Genomic DNA, 24,446 nt, shown 5'->3' with positions numbered 1-24,446 from the left:
CTCATGTACAAATACCTATCTTAATAAATACACTAGTCTTTTTATTTAGGTTGTTTTACAAAATAAAATGCTCATCTTCTGCGTCTTCCTTTTCTCACACTACACCTCATGGAATCCCTGCCCGCAGTCATCTAGCATAGACTGGATTCATTTGATTTAATGGCTGGGCAGTAGTCCCTGGTATGGATGTGCCACAATTGATTTGGGCATTCACTTGCCTGTTACTGGGCATTTATTTTGTTTCCAGTTCTTGAGTAACACAGATAATACATAAAATTTTTTTTTGTGTGTATATATTGTGCTTTTATTTCTATGAGCTAGATTTCTAGAACTGGGCTCACTAGTACATGTATTTTAATAGATGTGGCCAGACATTTTCCAAAAGGCTATAACACCTCACATTTCATCAGCAATGTATAAAAGCTTTTCCCACATTCCCTCCAACTGTATATTATAGTTCTTTTTAATATTTAGCAATGCGATTGGGGGAAAGAGGTAAAGTGGGATCTCATTGTTCTTTCATTTACATTTCCCAGACCTAGTAAGTTTGAGTATCTCTTTTTGTTGGCTCCATTTTCTTCAGTTAACTCATGTCAATTTAAAGAAACATACCAACTGCCCTTTCTCTCTACAGCACCTGGCAAGATAAACGAATCATATTATGATGAACACATTTACCCTGTTCCTTTCTCATAATGCACAAATAAATTCTCTTTACCAAGGGAAAAAATGGATATACATTTTGAGTTAATTGGGTTATTACTATGAGCCAGTCTGAGAATCTAACTAAAGCAATACTTATCAAGTATTGATGAAGAGATAAAATCCCTGACATCAAGGGGGCAAAAGACATACCACTAATGGTTCTTTGGATTAAATATGAAGAACCATAAAAAGGTATTAATAATCTGATAGGAACTCAGGAAGGAGAAATTAAAATGATAGGGTATTTATTTATTTATTTATTTTGGGGGGTATTCATTTAGCTTTGCTAATTCAACTTCCCTTGTGGTCAAAAATTGGGAGGAAAAATGGTTAAGAGGCACAACCATTTAAATAATGTGGACAGTCACTCTTCTACTCAAGCCCTGAAGGTGTGTGAAAGGAACATGAATGCAGACCAACTGGACCAAAAAAGCCAATTCAATTCAAAAGCCCAACAACTGAACACAAACTGTCAGACAATAACACAGCCAATTCACAGAGAGACAATCAGCCACTGCCAGTTCAGTATATTCCAAGTTTTTCCATTTCTTGATCTTTTAGAATGACAAATTAGTAACTGGACATTGTGTATGCCTTGAATATCAAGGATTTTAGTATAACAGGGCAGCTTTCTCTTTTCTAATGTATCTCAACCAGCACAGCCGTTTCTACTTCTATTTATCCTGGGATTCAACTAAATTATTAGTTCTTGTATGTTTGCATTTCATCTGCCTAGCATGTACTGACTGCTCAATGCTGCATGCATGGAAGGGCTGCTTTACCTTTCTGACCCAGCTTTACATCAATTTCCATTTCCTCTCTTTTTGTGAACTTGGTTTTATAACTTACATTTTTTGAATATTCAGGACAAATTTTGTATGATAGATTTATGAACAGAAGCCACCTATTTCGTCAGGTGTTCAAACAAAAGAGTCTATGTTTTCCAACACAGAATAAAAAACTGATTGTTGTACTGTAAGACATTTAAGAGACTTTCAAAATACTCTTGATTACATGCAATTTTCATTCATATTGACTCTAGGACTAGTAAGAGGTTACCTTAATACACTTCTTGAGAGGAGTAATTGACTTCTAAAGTATGTGAATTGCAAATCATTACACAGAGAAAACAGTACACAATTTCTTTACCGTGACACAGTTTGTATGGGAAGGGGCATTAAATGGCAGGTACATACTCTACTCCTGAAGCAGAGCAAACCCTACCAAGGAAGGGTGCTATCCTTGGTATAACTTTACCAACTGTGAGGCTATGACTTCTTTTTTTTTTTTTTTTTTAAAGATTTATTTATTTATTTATGATAGAGAGAGAGAGAGAGAGAGAGGCAGAGATACAGGAGGAGGGAGAAGCAGGCTCCATGCCAGGAGCCCGACGTGGGACTCAATCCCGGGTCTCCAGGATCACGCCCTGGGCCAAAGGCAGGCGCTAAACCGCTGAGCCACCCAGGTAAGGTATCCTTCTACACAGGAAGTTTGAAAGACTGAAAAGATAATATATGAGAAGAGCCAACTAATTATAGGAATGACTCAACTCAAAAGGTTGTCAGGAGAGAGTTTCACCAAGGAAGCAACAGAGTAACATAGTTTTAATCTTGGGCATGAATAGATCATTATATTTAAGCTTTGAAAATAAAAACAAACTATACAGTACTTTGTCTATAGCAAGAAGGGGATGATTTAAATAGCATTTAAAAATAAACAAACAAAATAATATCTCTCAAAGCAGAGCTTCAACCACATTCTCCTGGAAAGGATGCTCGACCAATAACTAAAAACAGCCAGTTGAGTGGAATGGTGGAATGGCAAAAACAGATGCAATCACTTCACGATGGCCAATAATCTTAGCCAGCAATATTCCATACGTCTCCTTTCCTATCCTCAGGCTCAGAAAGCAAACTTCTTAACACAATTCAGTCTTTCGGAGAGCAGTGCTCTTCAAGAGGGCACCATAGGTATTTTAGGCAAGATAAATCTTTACTTTCATGACTACTCTCTAGAATGCAGGCTATTTTCTATCCATATATATTTTCAAAAAGCTCACAGGTGGCAGTGGGGTAGTACTGCCCCTCAGTTGAGGACCATGGCTACAGTTTCCAATCCACTTTGATGTTATTTTTACTAAAAATGAATAAACTTGGGCCTCTGATTGCCATACTTCCAGGTACAATGATCAAGAAGTTATGAACTGATAAACCAGGCGATGAGACCCAAAGTATTATGTAATGACAAAACCAAAATGTCATTCCTCTGAAGCCCTGCTTAGGAAGCCAGGTCTTTCTCAAACTAGTGTCCTTGCACTGACTGTGCACATTTTCAAACTACAAGAGTGGAGTAATTTCCCAATTTTCAGGTAAATTTTTACAATATACCCTTCCCAAAGTTATTCACAAAAAACAGATTATATTCCTCAACCAGCATCTCACCTCATAGCATTCACAGTAGTTTTTAAGACATCCTGATCGTTTGCAATTACATCCTTTGCTGTGACGTCGATCTGATTCTCCCTCCTTTCCTTTCCCTATCTTAGGCTTAAAAGCTTCTGGATTTCTGTCAAGGCATGCCTATCAAAACAGATCACATATCAACTCAAGTTCAATCAGTACATTAAACATTGCAAATGGAATTAATAGACATTGTAAAACAACAGAGTTCTACAACAATCAGGTGAAACTGGAAATTTTTGTCAGTTAAATAAAGTAAAAATAATCACCTTTATTGCTTTTTGCCTTTCATTTTCATGTTCCAAATTATTATAACAATTAGTGCAATTGCAGTTGTTGCAAAATTCACCATTTGCAAAGCAATCACAGTATCTGGAATATAAAAATCAGTGCAAGTCACATCAAAAAGTCATTGTTAAACAAAATGAGAAATTATCTGATTAAAAACATTATATATGCAGTAAAACATTTTATTTTTATTTTTTTAATTTTATTTATTTATTCATGAGAGACAGAGAGAGAGAGAGGCAGAGACACAGGCAGAGGGAGAAGCAGGCTCCACGGAGGGAGCCCAATGTGGGACTCATCCGGGGACCCCAGGATCATACCCTGGGCCACCCAGGAGTCCCCAGTAAAGCATTTTAGAATGTACTCGGAGCCACCCAGTTCTAGAGTTAATATATATTGACTGTCAACCATGTGATGAGACTCAAAATTAAAGTCACTAGCTCCTAGAATTTTGGTTAGAAACTTAGTTCCAGGAGTAGCTATTGTCAACACAAAAGAAATGTGATTTTATATGCTCCTAAAGTGAGTTATTTCAAAATCATAAAAAGGAAAAACATGGGTTATATTCTTGTAGTGGAATCGGCTCACTTGAACCACAGTAGTGCCTCTTGGGATTCTAAACCCCTTATTTGACCAATGCTTTTCACTTAACCGTTTCATGCCAAATCTCTTAGTTCAGAATAAGCAAATTAATCATACAACAATTTTAAAAGCTCCTCAGAGTACCACCTGATTTAGGAAACCAAATATAAAGGTCATAGCTAAATTCAAATTTATTATTATTAAAGACAGGAACTAGGTCTGTCTCATGTTGTTGTGTCCCTAAACCCCTCTTCTAGTGACTCATTTATGGTAAAGACTATAAAATTACTTCTTTCTGAATGAATGAAAGAGTAGTTTTAAACTGTCATAATTGTGTTCAGACATTCATGTGCATGTTTATCTAAATTACTTAGACTTTATTAAAACTGGTCTGTTAAGACTTTTTAGTTAACTGCATTTGCTTTTATAAGCATTTCCAAGTATATGAAATAAGAAAAAGTAGCAAAAAGACTTACAATTTCAAACACAGCGATTTTGTACAATTACAGGGCTTTCTGGGTCGACTAGCAGACTCTGATGGGATTATGCTATACAGATACAAAAAAAAAGATGTTAATTAATTAAAGATAACTTAAAAATTACAAAAGTCTCTGTAAATTTCTTCTGAAATAAAGCTTTAACACACGCATGCATCTCTAATAAAAGTTTGCTGTTGTTCACTTCACATCAAGTTCAAAAGCAAGTGTAACATGAAAAGAGGGGTAAGAGAGCCAAGACAGGGATTTTTTTCAATATTTTATTTATTTATTTATTGACAGAGAGCTTAGAGAGAGCACAAGCAAGGGGAGCATCAGGCAGAGGGAGAGGGAAAAGAAGACTCCCTGGTGAACAGGGAGCCCAATGTGGTGCTCAATCCCAAGACCCCAGGGATCATGCCCGGAGTCAAAGGTAGATGCTCAGCCGACTGAACCACCTAGGTGCCCCTCAAGATAGGGATTTTTTAAAAAAGGAAGTTATATCACTGACGAACATTCCACAAAAGATATTTTTTCTTCTAAGAGAACTAAAGCTGAAATCTGCTCAAAACTTTTGGGATTCAATTACAAAAGGTAGTGAGGAAAAAGGGGTTCTGGGGTTGGAACTGGAGAGAGGAAGACTGGTTCTAAGCATTGCTTCTAAACCAATACCGCAAAGAAAGCTATTCACAGATTTAAAAACAGACTAACAACAACAAAAAAAGGCAAGGACCTAACATAACAATTTAAAAACTAGTTAATATCATTTTAAAAAATATATTCAGGATGAGACAGAGAAGAAAGAGACAGAGAATATGTGGCAAAACTGATGAATCTAAATAAAAGAAATTTGGGGGTTGACTGCTCCTGTAACTTTTCCTTAAAATAACGAGTTCTATAGAGGGATGCTCACATGACTTTGCGGAAAAAAATATCATATCAATGTATTTTGAAATATGTATTATTTAATGCTGCATTTAATCTGATCCAACAATTTAACTTACATATTTTCAAAATACTCACCCGTTGAATGGAAGCCTTGCCTGGGTCTGGATACCAGGTGTTCCAGTAAAGTTAGAGTTGCTTGCTATAGACACATATGAAGATTGCTGTAGCTACATATAAAAAAAGGTAATTTTAGACCATATTTACAAAAATGCCCAATACTCTCAGATGTAAGAATAATCAGTAAGAAACACAAATTCATCTACTAAAATAGGAAAAATAGTATGGAGAATTTCATAGACACAGCGTGAAATGAAGTTCTTCTAAAGACCCAAAAACTAATACTAGAGGTGAAAACAATGTGAACATTTTAAAGCACTACATGGTACAAATATAAGAAATTTTTCATAGAGGAGTAAGCATATCAGGATTAGGAAATTCTAGATGAATGCTCCAAAAGTACACACATTAACTTATATTGGCTAGAAAAATGCAATGTGTCTACCTGTAAATAAAATAGGTACTATGCTGATCATTCATCCCATTACAATTTATAGAAAATGAGAATTACATGGGCAAAATTTTCTATTTTACATTGATTTCTACACAGGAAAAAAGAGATGATAAAAATACTGAACACTTATTTTCTAATCAGTAGCCACATTAAACATACTCCAAAGTACATTTCATTAAAGTACTCAGGTTTCTCTTTCTCCCTCTTATAATCTGAGATCAATTCAACAGTTTAGAACATGGTGCTACTTTGCTGGATTCTTATGTGAAAAAGAAAATTTCTATCTGCTCCTAGATGCAGCACTCCTAACCCTCACCAGCCAGTTGGATGATAAATGGCTTTGACTCTAAAGATGACCAGATGAGTGTGTCTGGATAGGTCACTTAAAATGTGACACCTAGTAAGCATCTCATAGTCCACTTTCCAGGAGCAAGTCAGTGGCATCCTCCTCATATGTGAGGAAGAGTTGGATCACAGTCACAGCGTTCTCCAAATGCACTTGTATTCTGCCGACTTTCACTTCAACATCTCCCCCTTCTCTATATATAGCCCTGTCCTCTCACCAAACTGATCTCAGTTTCCAAGTGTCTGACTTGCATATGTGACTTCTGCTGATATTTCAAATGCTAGGGATACATAAAAATAAATTCAGAAGTTTCTGTTAGCATCTTAAGATTTTGGAGACAGCCATTCTCATACTGAGTAAGATGTTTTTCAGTAGTTTTCAGAATGTTACAGGGCTATACATCTTAGACTAAATTATCCTTTTTGAAATGCAATGGCTCAGTTTTTTTCCTCATACCTGAGTAACATACTGAGCTGGAAGCACTGCATAACCCACATTCCCCGTTCCCGGAGCTGGGGCCAGCACAGTGCCTGGTGGCAGGTTAGTGAGGTTTGGCTGGATCTGTGGCAGTGGTGTAGCAGGCATGATGAGCCGCTGTTGTGGCTGGCTGGTGGTAACTATTTGTGAAGTGGGATTGATGGGTTTGGGAACAACCTTAAAAAAAGAAAGTATACCCATGATTACAAAAATACATTTTACAGCTTCTCCATTCAGTATAAATCTCTCTTACATGAATCTTAACTTTCAGTTTTAAAAGTGAATTGTCTGTCTGGGAGACGCTGAAGAAAAAAATTCTGTGACACTCACCTGTTTGACAGTCTGCGCTGAGACCAGTGGAACTGACATCCTCACTGGAGTGGTATTAACCACCACTGGCTTTGCTTTTTAAAAAAAGGGAGGAAAGGACAATTTATTTACAGGAAATAGTCCTTGAAACACTGAAGATACTTAGTTCTCTCAAGATATCCTCAAAGAGCTTAAAGAATTCCATTGGTTTCCAATTTGGAGCAATCTTTAATCAGGATAGTCACCTGTTAACATTCCTTAACTCATCTACCAGGAAACTTATGGCTACAGTAGCAGCTATAGTTTATCTGCTTTACAACAGAACATTTGTCATTTAAGACAGTCTACTGAAAACACTTCTATCTGTATTCAGATGAAATGTATTCCCTACGAAATCTAGTCAGTTGAAACGTCCTTTAAATAAACAAACCTGCCATTCAGGAGCTTGAGTAACAATACTGTTCTATACTCTAATTGCCATGTTTGTATTAAAACCAGAGAAAATATCATTCTTGTATAATTCATTATTTACAGAGTACCTACTAAAGGTAAAGAATATGGTCTCATAGGTCATAACACCCTGGAGACTCAAATCCCAATCCTTCTGCTTTCTAACTCTCTTTGCCTATATCCTCATCTATAACATGGGGCTAGTACCTCCCTTACAGGGTATAAGGATATGTTAATCCATGAAAATTTACTAGAACAGCATCAAACAAAGAGTAAGTGCCCAAAAAATGTTAGTTGCCATTAATGTATTGTTATTATGACCATTATTACTATGCAAATGGCATCGTGGACTATGTTCCAGAGAAACTAGAGTACAAGACACTTGCTCAAAGAGATTAAACTCAAGTAAAGCAGATTAGACAAATACCAAATAAAATAAATACGGTTAAAACAGAGAAAGCGCTTTAGAGTCCAAGGGAGATAGAACGTATGTGTATTGGCAGAGGATGGGAATACGAAAGGATGCATGAAGGGCACTGTGTATGAGATGGGTTGTGATCAATGGTTAGGTTGAGGAGAGGGCACACAGACTGGAGCAGGACATTCCAGGCAGAAGCAGGAAAAGTGGAGGCCTGATGCCGGAAAATAGCAAAGCACTTCACAAAATGGTGGTGAACAGATCAGATTAGTTGGAACCTAGGGTTAAATTAGGTAAGCACAAATCTTGAATGTCAGGGTAGAAATGTATATATTTAATCTCTATTCGGGGTGGTGGTGGGGTGTATCCACTTTATTTTAAAAATTTTTATTTAAATGCAATTAAATAACATTTAATGTATCATTGGCTTCAGAGGTAGAGGCCAGTGATTCATCAGTCTTCTAATCAGTATTTTTAAGTTCAGTGGGCAGTGAGAAGTTTCTGAGGATTTCGAAGTACAGAAATATTACTGGACTGGCACAAAGAGAAACTATTTGGCAGCAGTGTGTAAGACAGGATGGAGTTTCATGAAACAAGGAAAATTAGAAGAGTAACTGAAGTGAGGATCTACCTGAGGTGACAGACAGACAGGAGAGCGCAGTTGCAAGAGACAGGGTGGAGGTGAAAGGAATGTGAACTGCCAAGTGGATGGCAAGAAACTGCATGTGTTAAGGGGAGAATACATAAGTCAGCGTTAAGCTTCAAGTGACCAGGAAAATGACCGCTACCAGAACTAAAACCTCGAGAATGAGCTGATTTGAAGGGAAGATGAACCCGCCATAGAGAAAAGCTATGGTGAAATTCAGGAGAGACTGGCACTAGGCCTGTAAGTTTGGAGCACAGGTAGTACAATTTTTAATACCGTCTACTGCCATTTACAAAATCTAACAAAGGGATTTAAAAAGACAGGAAGGATATCCCTTCCGGTTTTATTTATGCAAAAAGACCTAGAGCCTGGTCTGAAAGAGAGAGGTTGAGATAATGGGATCTATACTGGTCCCTGAACAATAAAAGAAAAAGAACAGACTTCCTTAAATAAAAAAGCTTGGGAGACTTGATGGCTAAAGACACAAAGTTGAGCATCCTGGAAGAACATGTGACAGCATTCTGAACTAAAAGGGAGCGGGGCCCTCCCTGCAGCAAGGGGACAGAAGGGGAAGGGGGAAATGGGATACCTCCAGAAGGTGCTCTAGTGCTGATGACTGCACCTCGCTCAATACACTAAAAATCACTGAACTGTATGCTTAACAAGGGTAAATTTTTATAGTAGACACGAATTACATCTCAATAAGGTGGTTATACTAAAAGAGTATAGGACCATGAATTACAGGAGCAGTGACATCTGATTGATACCTGATTCAAAATTATTTGCTGTTCTGATTCTCTTCAGTTGCTGTAGCTTTAGTCCTAATAACCACTGTAGACTGGTCTCAGCAATACTAAAAAGAATTAAAAGGTGAACTGAAAGGAATGAAAAGCCTTAATTCCTGCTTGGAACACAGAAGAGTAGACCCCCTACAGCACTTGCTCCTTGGAGAGGAGATGTTGCTCATCACTCCAGGAGCACACTGAGCAGCAGTTCTGAAGTGGCCCTAACAACCAGAAAGTAAGAACTTCCTGGTGGTCTCTGCACAATGGGAAGGAGTGTGTGGCCTGCCCTCAGTCACATCAAGGGACAGAATAACAGATGATTTCTATTTGGATAATAAAGAAAGGGTAACTGTCTCCATGTTGTGGGCAAGCTAGAAAATTTGGGAACTCTAGGTTTACATTAGCTTGACATCTGTGTGCTGAGTTTTCACTATAACCTAGGAAATAAAATATAAAATGAAGTGGTCAGAAAAGAGAACACTACAAATTACCTATGGAAAGGGGGGCACATACTGGTATTACTCAACTATATCAACAGTCTGTATTTCTCCTCCTTAACTTTTGAGCATAGTTCCACATTACTATTACTGCCATTTTCACAGAAACTGAAATAATCATTTCTTTTTTGGTCTTTAACAGAAATTCTGAATAAACCTTTGAGAACAGCCTCCTTCCAAATTTTAGAAAACCACACATGCAAGTGTTTAAGGCTTTTTAATTTCTTAAATTGACTTCCTCACCAAGATGGCAGGAGATTACATTCTAAAGAGATTAACCATGAATTCTTCTGGATTTTTACTGTGCTGCCTGCTATTTAGCCAGCAGTTAACATGGTGGAGCCTGTGGATACTGGCTTTGTACAGTTTGGTGGGAAATGTACAAGATGAGCTCAACTCCCTTTGGCATAAGGAAATCCCTTATTGGAAATTAAGCCCTTAGAAAGACATATTAACACATTTGATGAACTAGAGCAATAATTTTCGTGTTGTCTCTAATAAAAATTACAAATTTATTATTCCTGTGAAATAATATATATTATGTATTCCTAGGTCTCTTATGGGATAGGAGAGCAAAAAGAGAAAAATATGGGCATAAGGGCAATCCCATGGGTGGTTGTGCATGTGAGTGGGGAGAGGGTACATACAGGGAGAACCAAAGAAGCTGAGAGACAGAGATGACAGAGAGGGAAAGTTGAAGGTAGAAAGCAAAAGAAAAGAAAGTAGCAGGGAAAAAGAGGGAGGGGTGTGTGTGTGTGTGTGTGTGTGAGGAAGTTCTAGGAGGCAAAGAGCACAGAGCTATAGAGAGAGACAGAAAGATATAAACTTGGAAAAGAAGGTACCTATAAATACACTAGAATTATGAAATGTTCAACCTATTCCTCCACTCTTCCTGGATCTTCAGGGTCTTTTCTACTTGTACCAAAGGCTTCTTATTGACAATTAGTGTTAACATTACACTGGAAATGGATCTCACCATAGGGTACACACAAGACCACATACACGTTAAATCCAACCAATTGTATCTAATGACTCCTATCATTCTGACTATCTAAGTAAACCACACTTGCAGCACCTCTTTTAGTACCCTGCTAAGTTTATGTATTGAGAGAATATCACACCTGGTTCCTTTAGCAATAAGCAACTTTCATCTTCCTTTCATTAAGGACATCAAAATAAAAGATTTTCTTCTAAAATCAGTTTAAAGAGGATTACAAAATATAATTACTTGATGGGTCCAATTTTAATAGAATATATACTAAAATATTGTGTCCCCCACATATCCTTTAGTTTATCCCATCAGTAATTTAAAAAATAAATAGTTTTCTCTTCCACAGTTTCCCTCAGGTGAACTAGCTATCAGCAATATATAGCTCCAACCCACTTATCCCTTAATAAAAATGAAAGAGCAAACAAGTGGTCTTTAATTCTTTTATTTACATCCAGTAAATAATAAGTCACTTACTTGCCATCAACTGCTTTTTGACATCAATGGTATATGAAGTAGTCTTCTAAGACAAAAAATTAGGCTCTATAATATAAACTGTCCTGCTCCTTTCACAGCGTTCAATTTCTAACAAGTAGATAAACATGAAGAGTGGTTGTGTGTGTGTCTGTGTTTATGTATCAGGTGACAGGATGGTTTAAACAGAAATAGAAAATGGAAGGTCTACAAACAGGAATATTCTCCAGGAAAAGCATTACTAAGCAAAATAAGAGAACATTTTAATTGCTTTTTATTAGCAATTACAGATTCAAAATAAGTAAAGGATGAAAGTGGTATCAAGTTCTTATTATTTATACCTTGCCTACTAGTCATTTCAATTGATCCAAACCCTACCAAGCAGCTTCACAGTTTAGAAAATTAGGTAATTTGGCTTCATCTAAATTTGTCCCACTAGCAGAAATGGTAGGCTTATAAACTAGCAATATAATGGCTACCCACAAATTGATGAATAATTCCAATGGTCTGGTATTATAGGACACTGTGCACTTCTAGCAGAGTGAAATACTCTATATACAACTATGATTCTATTTCACTGTTTTCTCCAACAGTTGCTGATTCATACTCTCAACTGAAATGCCATACATAGTAGGATTTCAGCAAGAAAAGGATCAATGTTCTTTAATAATGTTCAAAGAATTAATTACTGCTTTTAAGAAACGGTTACTAACCTTGCTGGAGAGGTTGAGTGTTTGTACTGGGATTCTGACTAACTGGCTGGGTTGAGCTACTGGCTGTTGTGGCAGTGACAAGTCGGACATAATGAAACTTGCTTCCAGGCACTTGAATCTGCTGGACATTGGGAGCAGTTGCCAGAGGAATAATTGTCTTAAACTGTGACGTGCTCACGCCTCCAACAGTGATGGTCTGCACAGCTGATTTCACTGCCTATTAAACAATACAACATGGCTATCATTAATCTGGGATTTAACTTTCCTACCCTTTTAACTTATAACAATTGCTCAAGTAAAAATGCATGTTCCTGTATTTCATCAAAAGCTGTTGCAAGGAACAACCTGTTCAAAGAGAAATGAAAAGAATAGCAATGAATACAGAGGTGAAACCAAAATTAATTTCTACCTTCCATCTCTAGTAGTTACTTCTTTGAGAATCCAGGTCAGATGACTTGCTATGAAGAAATTATTACTTAAATTATAAGAACTTACTCAATTTTGTTAATATTTATGAGAAAAGAATTATTTTAAAACTCCCAGAATTAAGCCTCATATTCAACATAGAGAAGATGCAGACACTTGTCCTTATTGCTTCGCACCAAATTAACAAGGACAAATTTCATTTCTACACGTTCTAAAAAAGAAAACAACCCAAAAGAAAAGCCATCTTATACCCTCATTAAGTCTAGTCAATTCAATTGTTTCCACAGATACAAATGTTCCCAATAACATATGGGTAAAGGGCCAAACTTGGTCCAAAATTACCCTAGTTTTGGTTGTCTAGGGAAACTGATTTTGAGAGATTCAAACTTGAGTCGATATAATCATTTTAATGATTTTTAATCTCTTCCCTTATTCTGATAAACAGCAATGGGACTTCCCAAAAAGCTAAATGAAACATCAGGGGCAGAACAGAAGTCTTCTAAGATGTCTTCAGTTGACATTTAACCAATATACAACAGACTCTTCTACAAAGCAAAGATCCAGACCAGATTCTGAACCAGTTCTACAGTATTATTTTATGAAGAATTATATCCCCACCTATCTTCCAAAGAGCCCTCATGCTAAAAGACAATTGACGTGATGGAGGAAATCCATATTATGTATATAATTTATGAAAGAATAGTTAAGGGATCCCTGGGTGGCGCAGTGGTTTGGCGCCTTTGGCCCAGGGCGCGATCCTGGAGACCCGGGATCGAATCCCACGTCGGGCTCCCGGTGCATGGAGCCTGCTTCTCCCTCTGCCTGTGTCTCTGCCTCTCTCTCTCTCTCTGTGTGTGACTATCATAAATAAAAATTTAAAAAAAAAAAAGAGTCTTTAAAAAAAAAAAAGAAAGAATAGTTAAGAATTTGAACATTTTCATAAAAGCTCAGGAAAAAAAAGAGAAGAATGTCTTTTAGTGTGGAAATTCTACAGGCAATAGTCAAAGGAGATTACTGCAGCATAAAATGATTCATGTGTTATCACCGGGGCAGAGGCACCACAAAGCAGATTTATAACAAAGGGAAGAGACAACAGCCAAAACAGTCAGTGGATTAAATGAATATAGAAGAAAAGGATAAAATGTGTACATATGTTAGCTACTGAAAAATAAAGCAAGCATGAGACAAATATATACAGTGACGTAAGAGACCTAGCCCTTCCTATTTCAGCTCAAAATGGAAAAAAATACTATCTTAAAACAAGGTGCCTCAAGCACAGTAAATTTATTGGGTCCTTAATATGTATGAAGAACAGTGCTTTTAAAACTCTAAATAAGATTATCTGATTTAAATCTAGCAGCCACATTATGAGTTAGGTAGAGCATGGCACTAGTACAGGGGCTGGTTTAAGTTTGCAGAGCCTATCTTTTTTTTCGACTCTTTCAATTTTTCTGCATCCTAAGCTTCAAGCTACAACTCTTACAAGATATATATAATTGGGTCTTTAAAACAAAAATCAGACTTGACTATTTTTAAATCAGTATATGTCTGCTTACATCTAACATAGTTACTTAAAGATCTGGATTTAAATCCACCATTGTACTGTTTCCTATTTGAACCACTTACCCTGTTCTGTTCCTTTTTTCTTATTCTTACTTTCTTTTGGGTTAAATATTTATTTCACTATCCCTCCCCATATTAGCTTTTTATTTATACATTATGTTACTAATCTTTTACTGGTCACCCTAGAGATTACAATGTACAATATAGGAATTAAATTAGTACTTTACATATCACCCAGGAAATGAAAGAACCATAAAACACTAACACCTTTTACTATTGCCCCATCTTTGTGCTACTGTTAAGTATTCTAATTCTACATATAATGCTAACGTCCACAAAACATTCATTTGCATATTTCTGAAAATTTGCCCTTTCTGTCCTTCCTGTATCTTCCTGCTTCAAAGCATGAATGATTTTTAGGATCATTTTCCTTCTGCCTAAAGAACTCAGTTGAGGATTTCCTTACGTGTGGAACTGCTGATGAAGAATTCTCCTCATTTTGTTTCCCCAAAAATGTCTAGTCCTTTATCTGCATCTACTTTGTTGATGAACTCATCTATTAAATTCTTAATCTGTTTTAAGTTTCCAGTTTGAAAATAGTCATCTGATTCTTTTTTTTTCAACTGAGGCATACTTGATACACAATGTTACACTAGCTTCCAGTTCATCGGATTCCTTCTTCAAAGTTTCGAACTCTGCTGAAATTCTTCATCTTGTTAAATAAATTTCTGAATATATTAATCTTAGTTATTTTAAAAGTCTAAGTCTGATAACTCCATTACCTATATTTCTTTGTTTTGAATAATTTGGTCTGGTTGCCTGGTGTACCTGATGATTTCTGACTCAACACCAGACATTGTTTATAAAAACTTAAGCATAATTTGAGGCTCTGAATGATGTAATATTTCTCCAGAGGTAATTCACTTTGGCTTCTGGCAGACAGTTAAAAGTAGAGACAGATTATCCTAAACCAATCAAACTGGAGCTGGCTTGAAGCAGAGTCAGTATTCCAGAAGCCTTGTCTACTTCTGGTTTACTCTCACCCCATATAGTGACACCAATTAAGAACTGGCTTCCTCCTCCTTGTTGGGCCTGAATCTAATTTTTTTTGTTCATGAGATCTGTAAGACAGCTCCACTCAGCAACTTAGCCTTTCTTTTTTTTTTTTAATTTTTATTTATTTATGATAGTCAGAGACGAGAGAGAGACGAGAGAGAGAGAGAGAGAGAGAGAGAGAGAGGCAGAGACATAGGCAGAGGGAGAAGCAGGCTCCATGCACCGGGAGCCCAACGTGGGATTCGATCCCGGGTCTTCAGGATCGCGCCCTGGGCCAAAGGCAGGCGCCAAACCGCTGCGCCACCCAGGGATCCCAACTTAGGCTTTCTATAGCCACTTTCTGCTCCTCACCTCAGTCTCTCAGCCACAATTACAAATCAAGAAATGCCCTAAGGAGAAGATGCAACAGTGAACATGGGGCTGACTTCTCTAGGCTTCTCTTCACTTCATGAATGTGGCTTCTGGTGTCTGGTCTGCAACAAGCTCATTCTGTATAGCCAAAAACAGAAAATACCAATAGCCAGGGTTTTAATCTAAGCTACAACATTCCTAGTTGCGTGACTGTGCAAGCAACTAAACTCTGTGCCTAAGTTTTCTCATCTGAAAACGTGAAAAGAATACCTTTCTAACAGGATTGTTACAAGAATTAAATGAGTTAGATTATATGAAGTACAAATAATAACGTCATATATTACAATGCTCAATGTCTGTTGCTGTTTGTATCATCATTATGCCCATTACAGATGGGAGAAACTACCTAAGGTCACAAAGCTAAAAAGTAGCAGAGCCAGGATTTGAACCAGTCCCAACTCTAAACTCCATTCTTTTAACTAGGACATCATAACCCCTTCAGCTGTCCATGCTTAATGAATAGTTATTAAATGACTAAATAAAAGTAAATAGTATCCAGTCCTCAAGAACTCTGTTAAGAACTAAAGTTGCGCATCTGTCCCTAAGAAACACTGAAAGTATTTTTTTCATCAATATGCTGAATATAAGTATAAACATATTTTTAAATGTTTTTATTTTAAAACAATTTTAGACTCAAAGTTACAAAACAAATACAGAGTTCCTATGTACACTTTCCCCAATAGAGTAAAATCTTTCATAACCATAGAACACTATCAAAACAGGAAATTGGCACAATACTATTAACTAAACTACAAAACAGAACTTATTCAGATCTCCCAGTTTTTATACAAGTTTTCATACAATTATCAAGATACAAAATTGTTCCATCACCACAAAGCTCTCTAGCACCACCCTTTATAGTTACACCCTCCCTACCAACCCTAACTCTTGACAACCACTGACTAACCTGCATTTTCTCAACACCTGAAATACTATACAGTTACTATTTTTGCAAAAGACAGAGGCATTGGAATATACTTAATTTCCTTGAGAATTCACAGGTTGGTTCCCTTCCTTGAAGTACAGTGGTCTGATAAACTACATGTGAATGCCTCTTTGAATATACCACATTACCAGAAAAAGTTAATATTCATTCAATAAAAATCTTCAGATATCTCTTGGGAAGCCTAGGGTAGTTCAGTCAGGTAAACATCTGACTCTTGATTTCAGCTCATGTCATGATCTCAGCGTTGTGAGATCCCATGGGGCTCCATGCTGGCTGTAGAGCCTACTTGGGATTCTCTCTCTCCCTCTCCCTCAAGCACCCACCTCCTCACCCTGCCCTGCCCTGTGCATGAATGCTCTCTCAAAAATAAAAAAAATAATAATAAAATAATTTTTTAATTAAAAAAATTCAGGTATCTCTATTTTCTGATTAGCATCCTTAACAGCTGGGTTAAAGCACTTTTTTTCTTTTTAAGATTTTATTTATTTATTCATGAGACACACATAGAGAGGCAGAGACACAGGCAGAGGGAGAAGCAGGCTCCCTATAGGGAGCCTGATGAGGGACTTGATCCTAGGACCCCAGGATTACTACCTAAGCTGAAGGCAGACACTGAACCACTGAGCTACCCAGGCATCACCAAAAGCAACTATCTTAATTTAAATTCAAAATAGCAACATTTATCATGTATTAAGGGTTTCCTTCAAATTCATGGACTTGAAAGATTGTATTTGTACTATTTCCTAAGCTATTTCTATTTACAGATTAACATCATGTGTTACAATTAGCAAATGACAAAAGTCCTTGCTTAACTAAAGTTTACCTAAAAGGAAAGAAAGAAAATACTTTTCTAATTATGCAAATGAATATTCTTATTCTATTCTGTGAAGGGGAGAGTGGGAGGTAGGGGGGAGGGAGTGGAGGGGAGAGGGAGAGAAAAGGCTCAACCAATATCCAAAAACAATGAGTTTATAGGGTTCCATATTTGGTTCTGTTTGTAAATACTGCTTAGAAATCATTGTTTGGACATATGGGCTCTGGTTCCAGTTAGTCTCAATTGTGTGTATTTTGGCAAGTAATCTAATGCTTTTTTATATCTGTTTCTCCACTATATAAGGGAGAACATTACCACTAACTGAAATCTGTATGGTGCTTTGAGACACCTGCACAAATTGTGCTGTTTCAAAAAGATATTGAGATGGCCTTTGTTTAATCTACTGCAAAATCAGAACAATATTTTCCTTAAAGCTAATTGGGTAGTGTTTACCAAAGTGTGTTTGTTTCATTAAATATTAGCTCTTCAGGATTAAATATTACATGAAACAGCCTACTTTGTCATATTAATTTATGAAACCCTAAGGTAAAGTTAAACAAAAGCCTTCTAAGAGCCCTTACTACACTAATGACCACTATAAATTTCCTAGATGGGTATGGTATATAGTGTTTCTCAAACTTACTTAACAGTAACATATGGGGAGGAAATTTTTCTTTATTACAAAAAATATATTGGTGCCAAGAGAAAGGCAGACAATATTATATATGAAGACACCCTATAGGAAACAGTTTTTCACAAGAAATTGTAATAAAGAATGGTAGAGCAGACATAATGAATCCTAAGCAACCTGTACCATAAATATTCGTGAAATTTCTTAAAGTAGCAATTCATATGTATTTCTACATAGAACATGACTTAAAACTCATTTTGAATCTAGGTAAATGGGGGGCACCTGAGTGGCTCATCAGTTGAGCCTGCCTTCAGCTCTGGTTGTAATCCCGAAGTCCTGGGATCAAGTCCCTCATCAGACTCCCTGCGGGGAGCCTGCTTCTCCCTCTGCTTATGTCTCTGCATCTCTCTGTGTCTCTCATGAATAAAGAAATAAAATCTTAAAAAGAAAAAAAAAAGAATCTAGGTAAATGGCAGCTAATTTTGGCATAATTTTCTAAGAGGGTACAGCTTATGTTTTTCTTTATTGAAATGTAATTGACATTTAACATTTTATTAAGTTTTAGGTATACAGAATAATGATTTCATATATGTTACATATTGCAAACTGATTCCCATAATAAGTTAAGTCCATCACAGGACATAATGAGATATTTCTTGTGATGAGAACTTTTGAAATCTACTCTCAGCAACTTTCAAATATACACTACATTATTATTGCTAACTAAAGTCATCATGCTTACTTACATTCCCAGAACTTATTTATAACTGGAACTTTGTACATTTGATCACCTTCACCCATTTCACCCACCACCACCACCCCACCCCACCCCACAGCAAACACCAATCTGTTCTCGTAACTATGAGTTCATTTTTCAAGATTCTACATATAAGTGAGATCACACAGTATTTGTCTCTCTGTGTCTGACTTACTTCATTTAGCATAATGACCTCAAGGTCCTTCTATGTTGTGGCAAATGGCAGGATTTTATTCTTTTTTTTTTTAATGGCCAAATTAAATTAAATTAAACGGCCAAATACTATTCCACTAGATAGATAGATAGATAGATAGATGATGATAGATTAGATAGATAGATAGATAGATAGATAGATAGATAGATAGATAGATAGATAGATAGAGCTCTGTGTGTGTGTGGTGTGTGTGTCTGTGTATCTCGCACATCTTCTTAATCCATTCATCTGTCAATGGACACTTAGGTTGTCTTCATGTCTTGGTTATTGTAAATAATACTGCAAAAAAAACATTAGAGTGCAGACATCTTTTCAAGATGGTAATCTTATTTCCTTCAGATAAATACCCAGAAATGGAATTGTTGGATTATATGATGGAGTTCTATTTTTAATTTTGGGGGAAACTTCATACTGTTTTCCATAGTGGTTACACCAATTTACATTATCACCAACAGTGCACCAGCATTCCCTTGATATCCTCACCAAACTTGTTTCTTTTCTTTGCTAACAGCCATTCTGACACACGTGAGAGGACATCTCACTGTGGTTTAATTTGCATTTCCCAAGTGGTTAGTGATGCTGAGCACCTTTTCACATGCCTGTTGGCCATTTGTGTTTTCTTTGGAAAGACATCTATCCAGTTCCTCTGCCCATTTTTTAAATTGGATTGTTTGGTTTTTCTCAGTTGATTTGTATGAGTTATTTATAGATTTTCAATATTACCCTCCCCCCCTTTTTTAGAGATTTTATTTATTTATTCATGAGACACAGAGAGAGAGAGAGAGGCACAGACACAGGCAGAGGGAGAAGCAGGCTCCATGCAGGGAGCCCAATGTGGGACTCGATCCTGGGTCTCCAGGACCACACCCTGGGCTGAAGGTGGCACTAAACCAGAGCCACCCAGGATGCCCTCAATATTACCCTTTATCACATATGTTATTTGCAAATACTTTCTCCCATTCCATAGGTCACTTTTCCATTTTTTTGATGGTTTTCTTTGCTGTCCTTTTTAGTCTGATGTAATCCCACTTACTTATTTTTTGGTTTTGTTGTGTTTTCTTTTGGTGTTGAATTCAAAAATTCATTGCTAAGACTGATGTCAAAGACCCCTATTATTTTCTTCTAGGTTATATCATTTCAAGCCTTATGTTCAAGGTTTTAATCTATTTTGAGTTTATTTTTGTGTATGATGTTAAGATAATAGTACAATTTCATTCTTTTACATTAGGCTATTCAGTTTCCTAATACCATTTATTAAGGAAACTATCCTTCCCCCATTCTATATTTTGGCTTCTTTGTTATAAATTAATTGACCACGTATGTGACTATGTAAATTATTTCTGGGCTCTCTATGCTACTGATCTGTGTATCTGTATTTATGGCAATACTATACTGTTTTGCTTACTATGGGTTTGTAATATAGTTTGAAATAAAAAATTTGTAGGGTTCCATAGTAATGGTTTTTAAAAAAATATTTACTAATTTTAGAAAGAGAGAGAGAGCGCGCACACAAACGTGGGTTAGTGGAGGGGCAGAGGGAGAGAATCTTCAAGCAGACTCCTTGCTGAGCATGGAGCCTGATGCATGGCTCAATCCCACGACCCATGAGATTGTGACCTGAGATGAAACCAAAAGTCAGACCTTCAAGTAACTGAGCCACCCAGGCACCCCCATATTAATATGGTCTTTATAAATTTGTGACTAAAATAAAATAAAATAAAATAAAAATAAAAATTTGTGACAGAATGTTTAGAGCTTATCATCATGGAAAAATTATGGTTACATTATCCAAATTACCAAACTTCAGGTTATTAAAATAAATAAACCTACCAAGAAGCAAATTTGCAAGCTTTAAAATGTTTCCAGGCTAAGAGACAAATGAAAAAATATGAAGAGATAAATATTATATGTATTATATCACTAATGACAGAGTCAAAACTTGAGATGAATACCAGAACTTTCAGCACTGTTTTATTGACTGGTGAAATATTATGAAATAACTGTAAGGCATTCTTTTGCTACTTTTTTGTAGATATTAACCCAACTTATGTTTTATTTATAGTCATGAAGTACAGTGACAAAGATGAGTAATTTAAATATTAGTATCCATGGAAGCATTCAAAGAAAAGGTCAAAGAAAAGGTCAGAAACCAATCCTACTAAAGATTACAACATTATCAAGATAGAATAAATAAAATAGTATGGGACTGGCCTGGGAGCAGAGTACGTAAGATCAAAAGAATAGACAAAAGAACCATATAACAACAAAAAAAATGGACAAAGGAAAAAGAGACAAAAACCACTCTGAAATACAGAGAACAAATTGGTGGTTGCCAGAAGGGAGGTGGGTGTGGGGATGGCTGAAATAAAGAGGATTAAGAGTACACTTAACCATGATGAGAACTGAATAATGTATAGAATTGTTCTATCATTATATTGTACACCTAAACTAATATCACAGTGTATATTAATCATACCTCAATATCAAAAAGGAGGGAAAGGGAAATAAAATTACAGAACAGTAAAAATTAACTATAGCTATAGATTGTGACACAAATGAATCTTAGACAATATGTTGTAAAGCAAGTTTCAAATGATCAAATTTGGTATTATAACAAAAATAATTTTGAAATAAACTACTTGGAGAATTAAAAAGAATCTATATACAGAACAGTTCATGTTGGAAGTTGGCATTTCTAATCAATGGAGAATGATGAGCTATTCAATATATGATATGAACTAGCTATTTGGTCTAAAGAAAAAAGGTGGATCCCTATAATTCATTCTGTGTAATAAATTTCAAATAGGTCAAAGATTTAACCTAAAAAAACCACAAAACTCCCAAAAAACAAAAACCAATATTGGCATAAAGCCAGACACACAGATCAGTGAAACAGAATATATGGAGTCCACAAAGAAACCTGCATAATATATATGGTCAAATGATTTTTAACCAGAGTGCCAAGACCATACAATGTGGAAAAGACAAATGGTGCCAGGAAAACTGTATATCCACACAAAAAAGAATGAAATTGGATCTTTTCCCAACATCATATACAAAAATTAACTCAAAAGGGATCTATGATCTAAATGTAAGCTCTAATACTAAAAACTCTTAGAAGAAAACGTAGGGCATCAGAGTGCACAGTAGAGGAGTGCAGAAGACACAAAGACATAAATAATTAAAAAAGAAAATCTATGTGAGATCTTTTAATCAATGAGATTAGCAAAGGCTAAAAGTGGCTGATTAAACAGGAGAGCACAGAAACAGACTCACATAAATATGATCAACTAATCTCTGACAAAGTAGCAAAAATAATTCAACAGAGATAGTTTTTTCAACAAATGGTGCTAGAACAATAGGACATCCATATGCAAAAAAGTGTTTCTTGACACAAAAATCTTTCATACGGACTCAGGTCTAAAACTCTAAAATTATGAAACAAACAATAAAACTGGAAGATAACACAGGAGGAAATTTAGTTTATCTTGGGTTTGGTTTTAGATTCAATACTAAAACCATGATCCACGAAAAGAAAAAATTGGTAAGTCAAACTTCATTAATATTACAAATTTCTGCTCTACAAAAGATACTGCTGAGAATATAAAAGATAAGTCACACAGGGGGAGAAAGTATTTACAAAACATACGGTGAAGTCTAAAGATACAGGAGCCATCTGGGTTCGATTCCAGAAATTCCTGAAACTAAACAGCACCAAAGGAATGCAACAAGCCTATAAAAAACTATAGGATATAAACAACCCAATTTTTTTTAAAAGGGCAAGAGAAGAAAAGGGAAGATGAAAAAACTAAAAGAAATATTGATCTTTTCACAAACTTAATCTGAATCTCAAATTCACACATAGTGTAAAAATAAATATGATGATTAGGGAAATACAAATTAACTAGGTATTTAATGGCATTAAAGGAATGTAAGTAAAAAAAAATTCCCTTTATACACATAAAGAAGTATCTGCACATGAAATGGCATGATTTACTTAAAAAAACAAACAAGGTGGGAGAAGGTTATAGATGGAAAGAAGGTAAAGCTGATAATTTTAAAGTTGGGTAAAGGGTACATGTACATGGGGGTTAATTACACTATTCTAACTAACATTTTTAGACTTTTAATATTTAATTTTAGGGGTGCCTGGGTAGCACAGCAGTTAAGCATCTGACTTGCTGGTTTCGGGTTCAGGTCATGATCTCAGGATCTTGAGAGATCAAGCCCAGTGCTGGGATCCACACTCACTGTGGAGTCTGCCTAAGATTATCTTTCCCTCTCCTTCTGCCCCTCCCCCTGCCTCGCTCTCACTCTCTAAATAAATAAATAAATCTTTAAAAAATTTTAAGTTGGTATAGTAAGTTTTTAATAATAAGGCCACAGGACCCCACAGGTATTCAATCAACATAATTATAAAAGCATAAAACAAAACCAATACAACAGAAAAGAAAATAAATTCTCATTCATTGGGACGCCTACGTGGCTCAGGGGTAGAGCATCATCTGTCTTCACCTCAAGGTGTGATCCTGGGGTCCCCAGATTGAGTCCTGCATCGGGCTCCCCGCAGGGACCATGCTTCTCCCTCTGCCTCTCTGTATCTCTCATGAATAAATAAAATTGTTTAAAAAAATTCTCAGTCATTTATTCTTCCTGCTCCTATAACCTGGCTAATGGGTACTGGTAGGAGGGGCTAAAAACAAAATTAAGCTTCAGGCAACAGAATCAGTGAAGCCTATAATCTGTAATCATCTCAACTCCAACTATTATTAATCTTACAACAATCTATGTCAAAGTTTATCAGGAAAACAGACAACCTTCACCCTTCACCCTTCACTTCACACCCTTCAAATTGTACTTATTACAACCACGATCACCTCTAACTCAAACATGTAAGAGCTTCACAGTGAAAGCAAAGGCTATCCTGAATCTCTGTCCCCAAATTGTTCTAACTCAAATTTTTGATATTGTCATTGTTCATATCACTTCCTGCCTGGATATCTACAAAATAAACTCAATCATCTTTATGACTAGCCTCTACCTGCCACTAGAGACTGCTAAATTTTTTGCAAACTTCACTTTAATATTTTGATTATAGCTCTTGTTGCCTCAAAAACAATCCATGAGTCTCCATTTAATCACAAAATTAAGTCTAAATTTGCCTTGTTTTGAAAATTATCCATTATCCAACTTATCTTTATACGCTCTCCATTTGCTCCAACACATTACTAATTCTGATCAGAGTAGTTGTCTTACTGTGCCACATATACATTATTCCAGCTCTAGTTCTCTACTCTCGTGGCTGACATCCACTCTAATTCACACCCATACAAAACCTTAGCTCAGGGATGCCTTCTTAAATCATCCTGTGTTGAATCTCTTGCATAGGATCTTGTGCCACCATGAGTCTTTTCATGGTTTTGCAACTTTATATATTTGTATAATTATTTGATTCATTTCTATCACACTGCCTCCTATAACCTCCATAGACTTTAGGCCCACACTTCTATTTTTGCTTTCCCTTGTTTCACAACAGAGCCCCTAACAAATAGTAGG

At 36.2% G+C, this 24,446-nt stretch overlaps 1 protein-coding gene across 8 annotated transcripts in view; it reads right to left on the bottom strand.

Moving 5' to 3' along the window:
• The window catches only part of LIN54 (lin-54 DREAM MuvB core complex component), a 79,358-nt gene that overhangs the window by 5,195 nt on the left and 49,717 nt on the right, over positions 1–24,446 (bottom strand). For all 8 annotated transcript variants that reach the window (XM_055313122.1, XM_055313120.1, XM_055313124.1 and 5 more), the window contains 7 exons: positions 12,073–12,289; positions 7,123–7,196; positions 6,772–6,969; positions 5,534–5,625; positions 4,511–4,582; positions 3,434–3,536; positions 3,147–3,284 (listed from right to left, as the gene is read on the bottom strand). In XM_055313122.1, the coding sequence (XP_055169097.1) occupies positions 3,147–3,284; positions 3,434–3,536; positions 4,511–4,582; positions 5,534–5,625; positions 6,772–6,969; positions 7,123–7,196; positions 12,073–12,289 (894 nt within the window). The remainder of the gene's footprint in view (positions 1–3,146; positions 3,285–3,433; positions 3,537–4,510; positions 4,583–5,533; positions 5,626–6,771; positions 6,970–7,122; positions 7,197–12,072; positions 12,290–24,446) is intronic.

Source organism: Nyctereutes procyonoides, unplaced genomic scaffold, assembly GCF_905146905.1.
Source record: "Nyctereutes procyonoides isolate TBG_1078 unplaced genomic scaffold, NYPRO_anot_genome, whole genome shotgun sequence".
Classification (NCBI taxonomy): domain Eukaryota; kingdom Metazoa; phylum Chordata; class Mammalia; order Carnivora; family Canidae; genus Nyctereutes; species Nyctereutes procyonoides.
The sequence above is the reverse complement of the archived record's forward strand: the minus strand, read 5'-3'. Positions and strand labels throughout refer to the sequence as shown.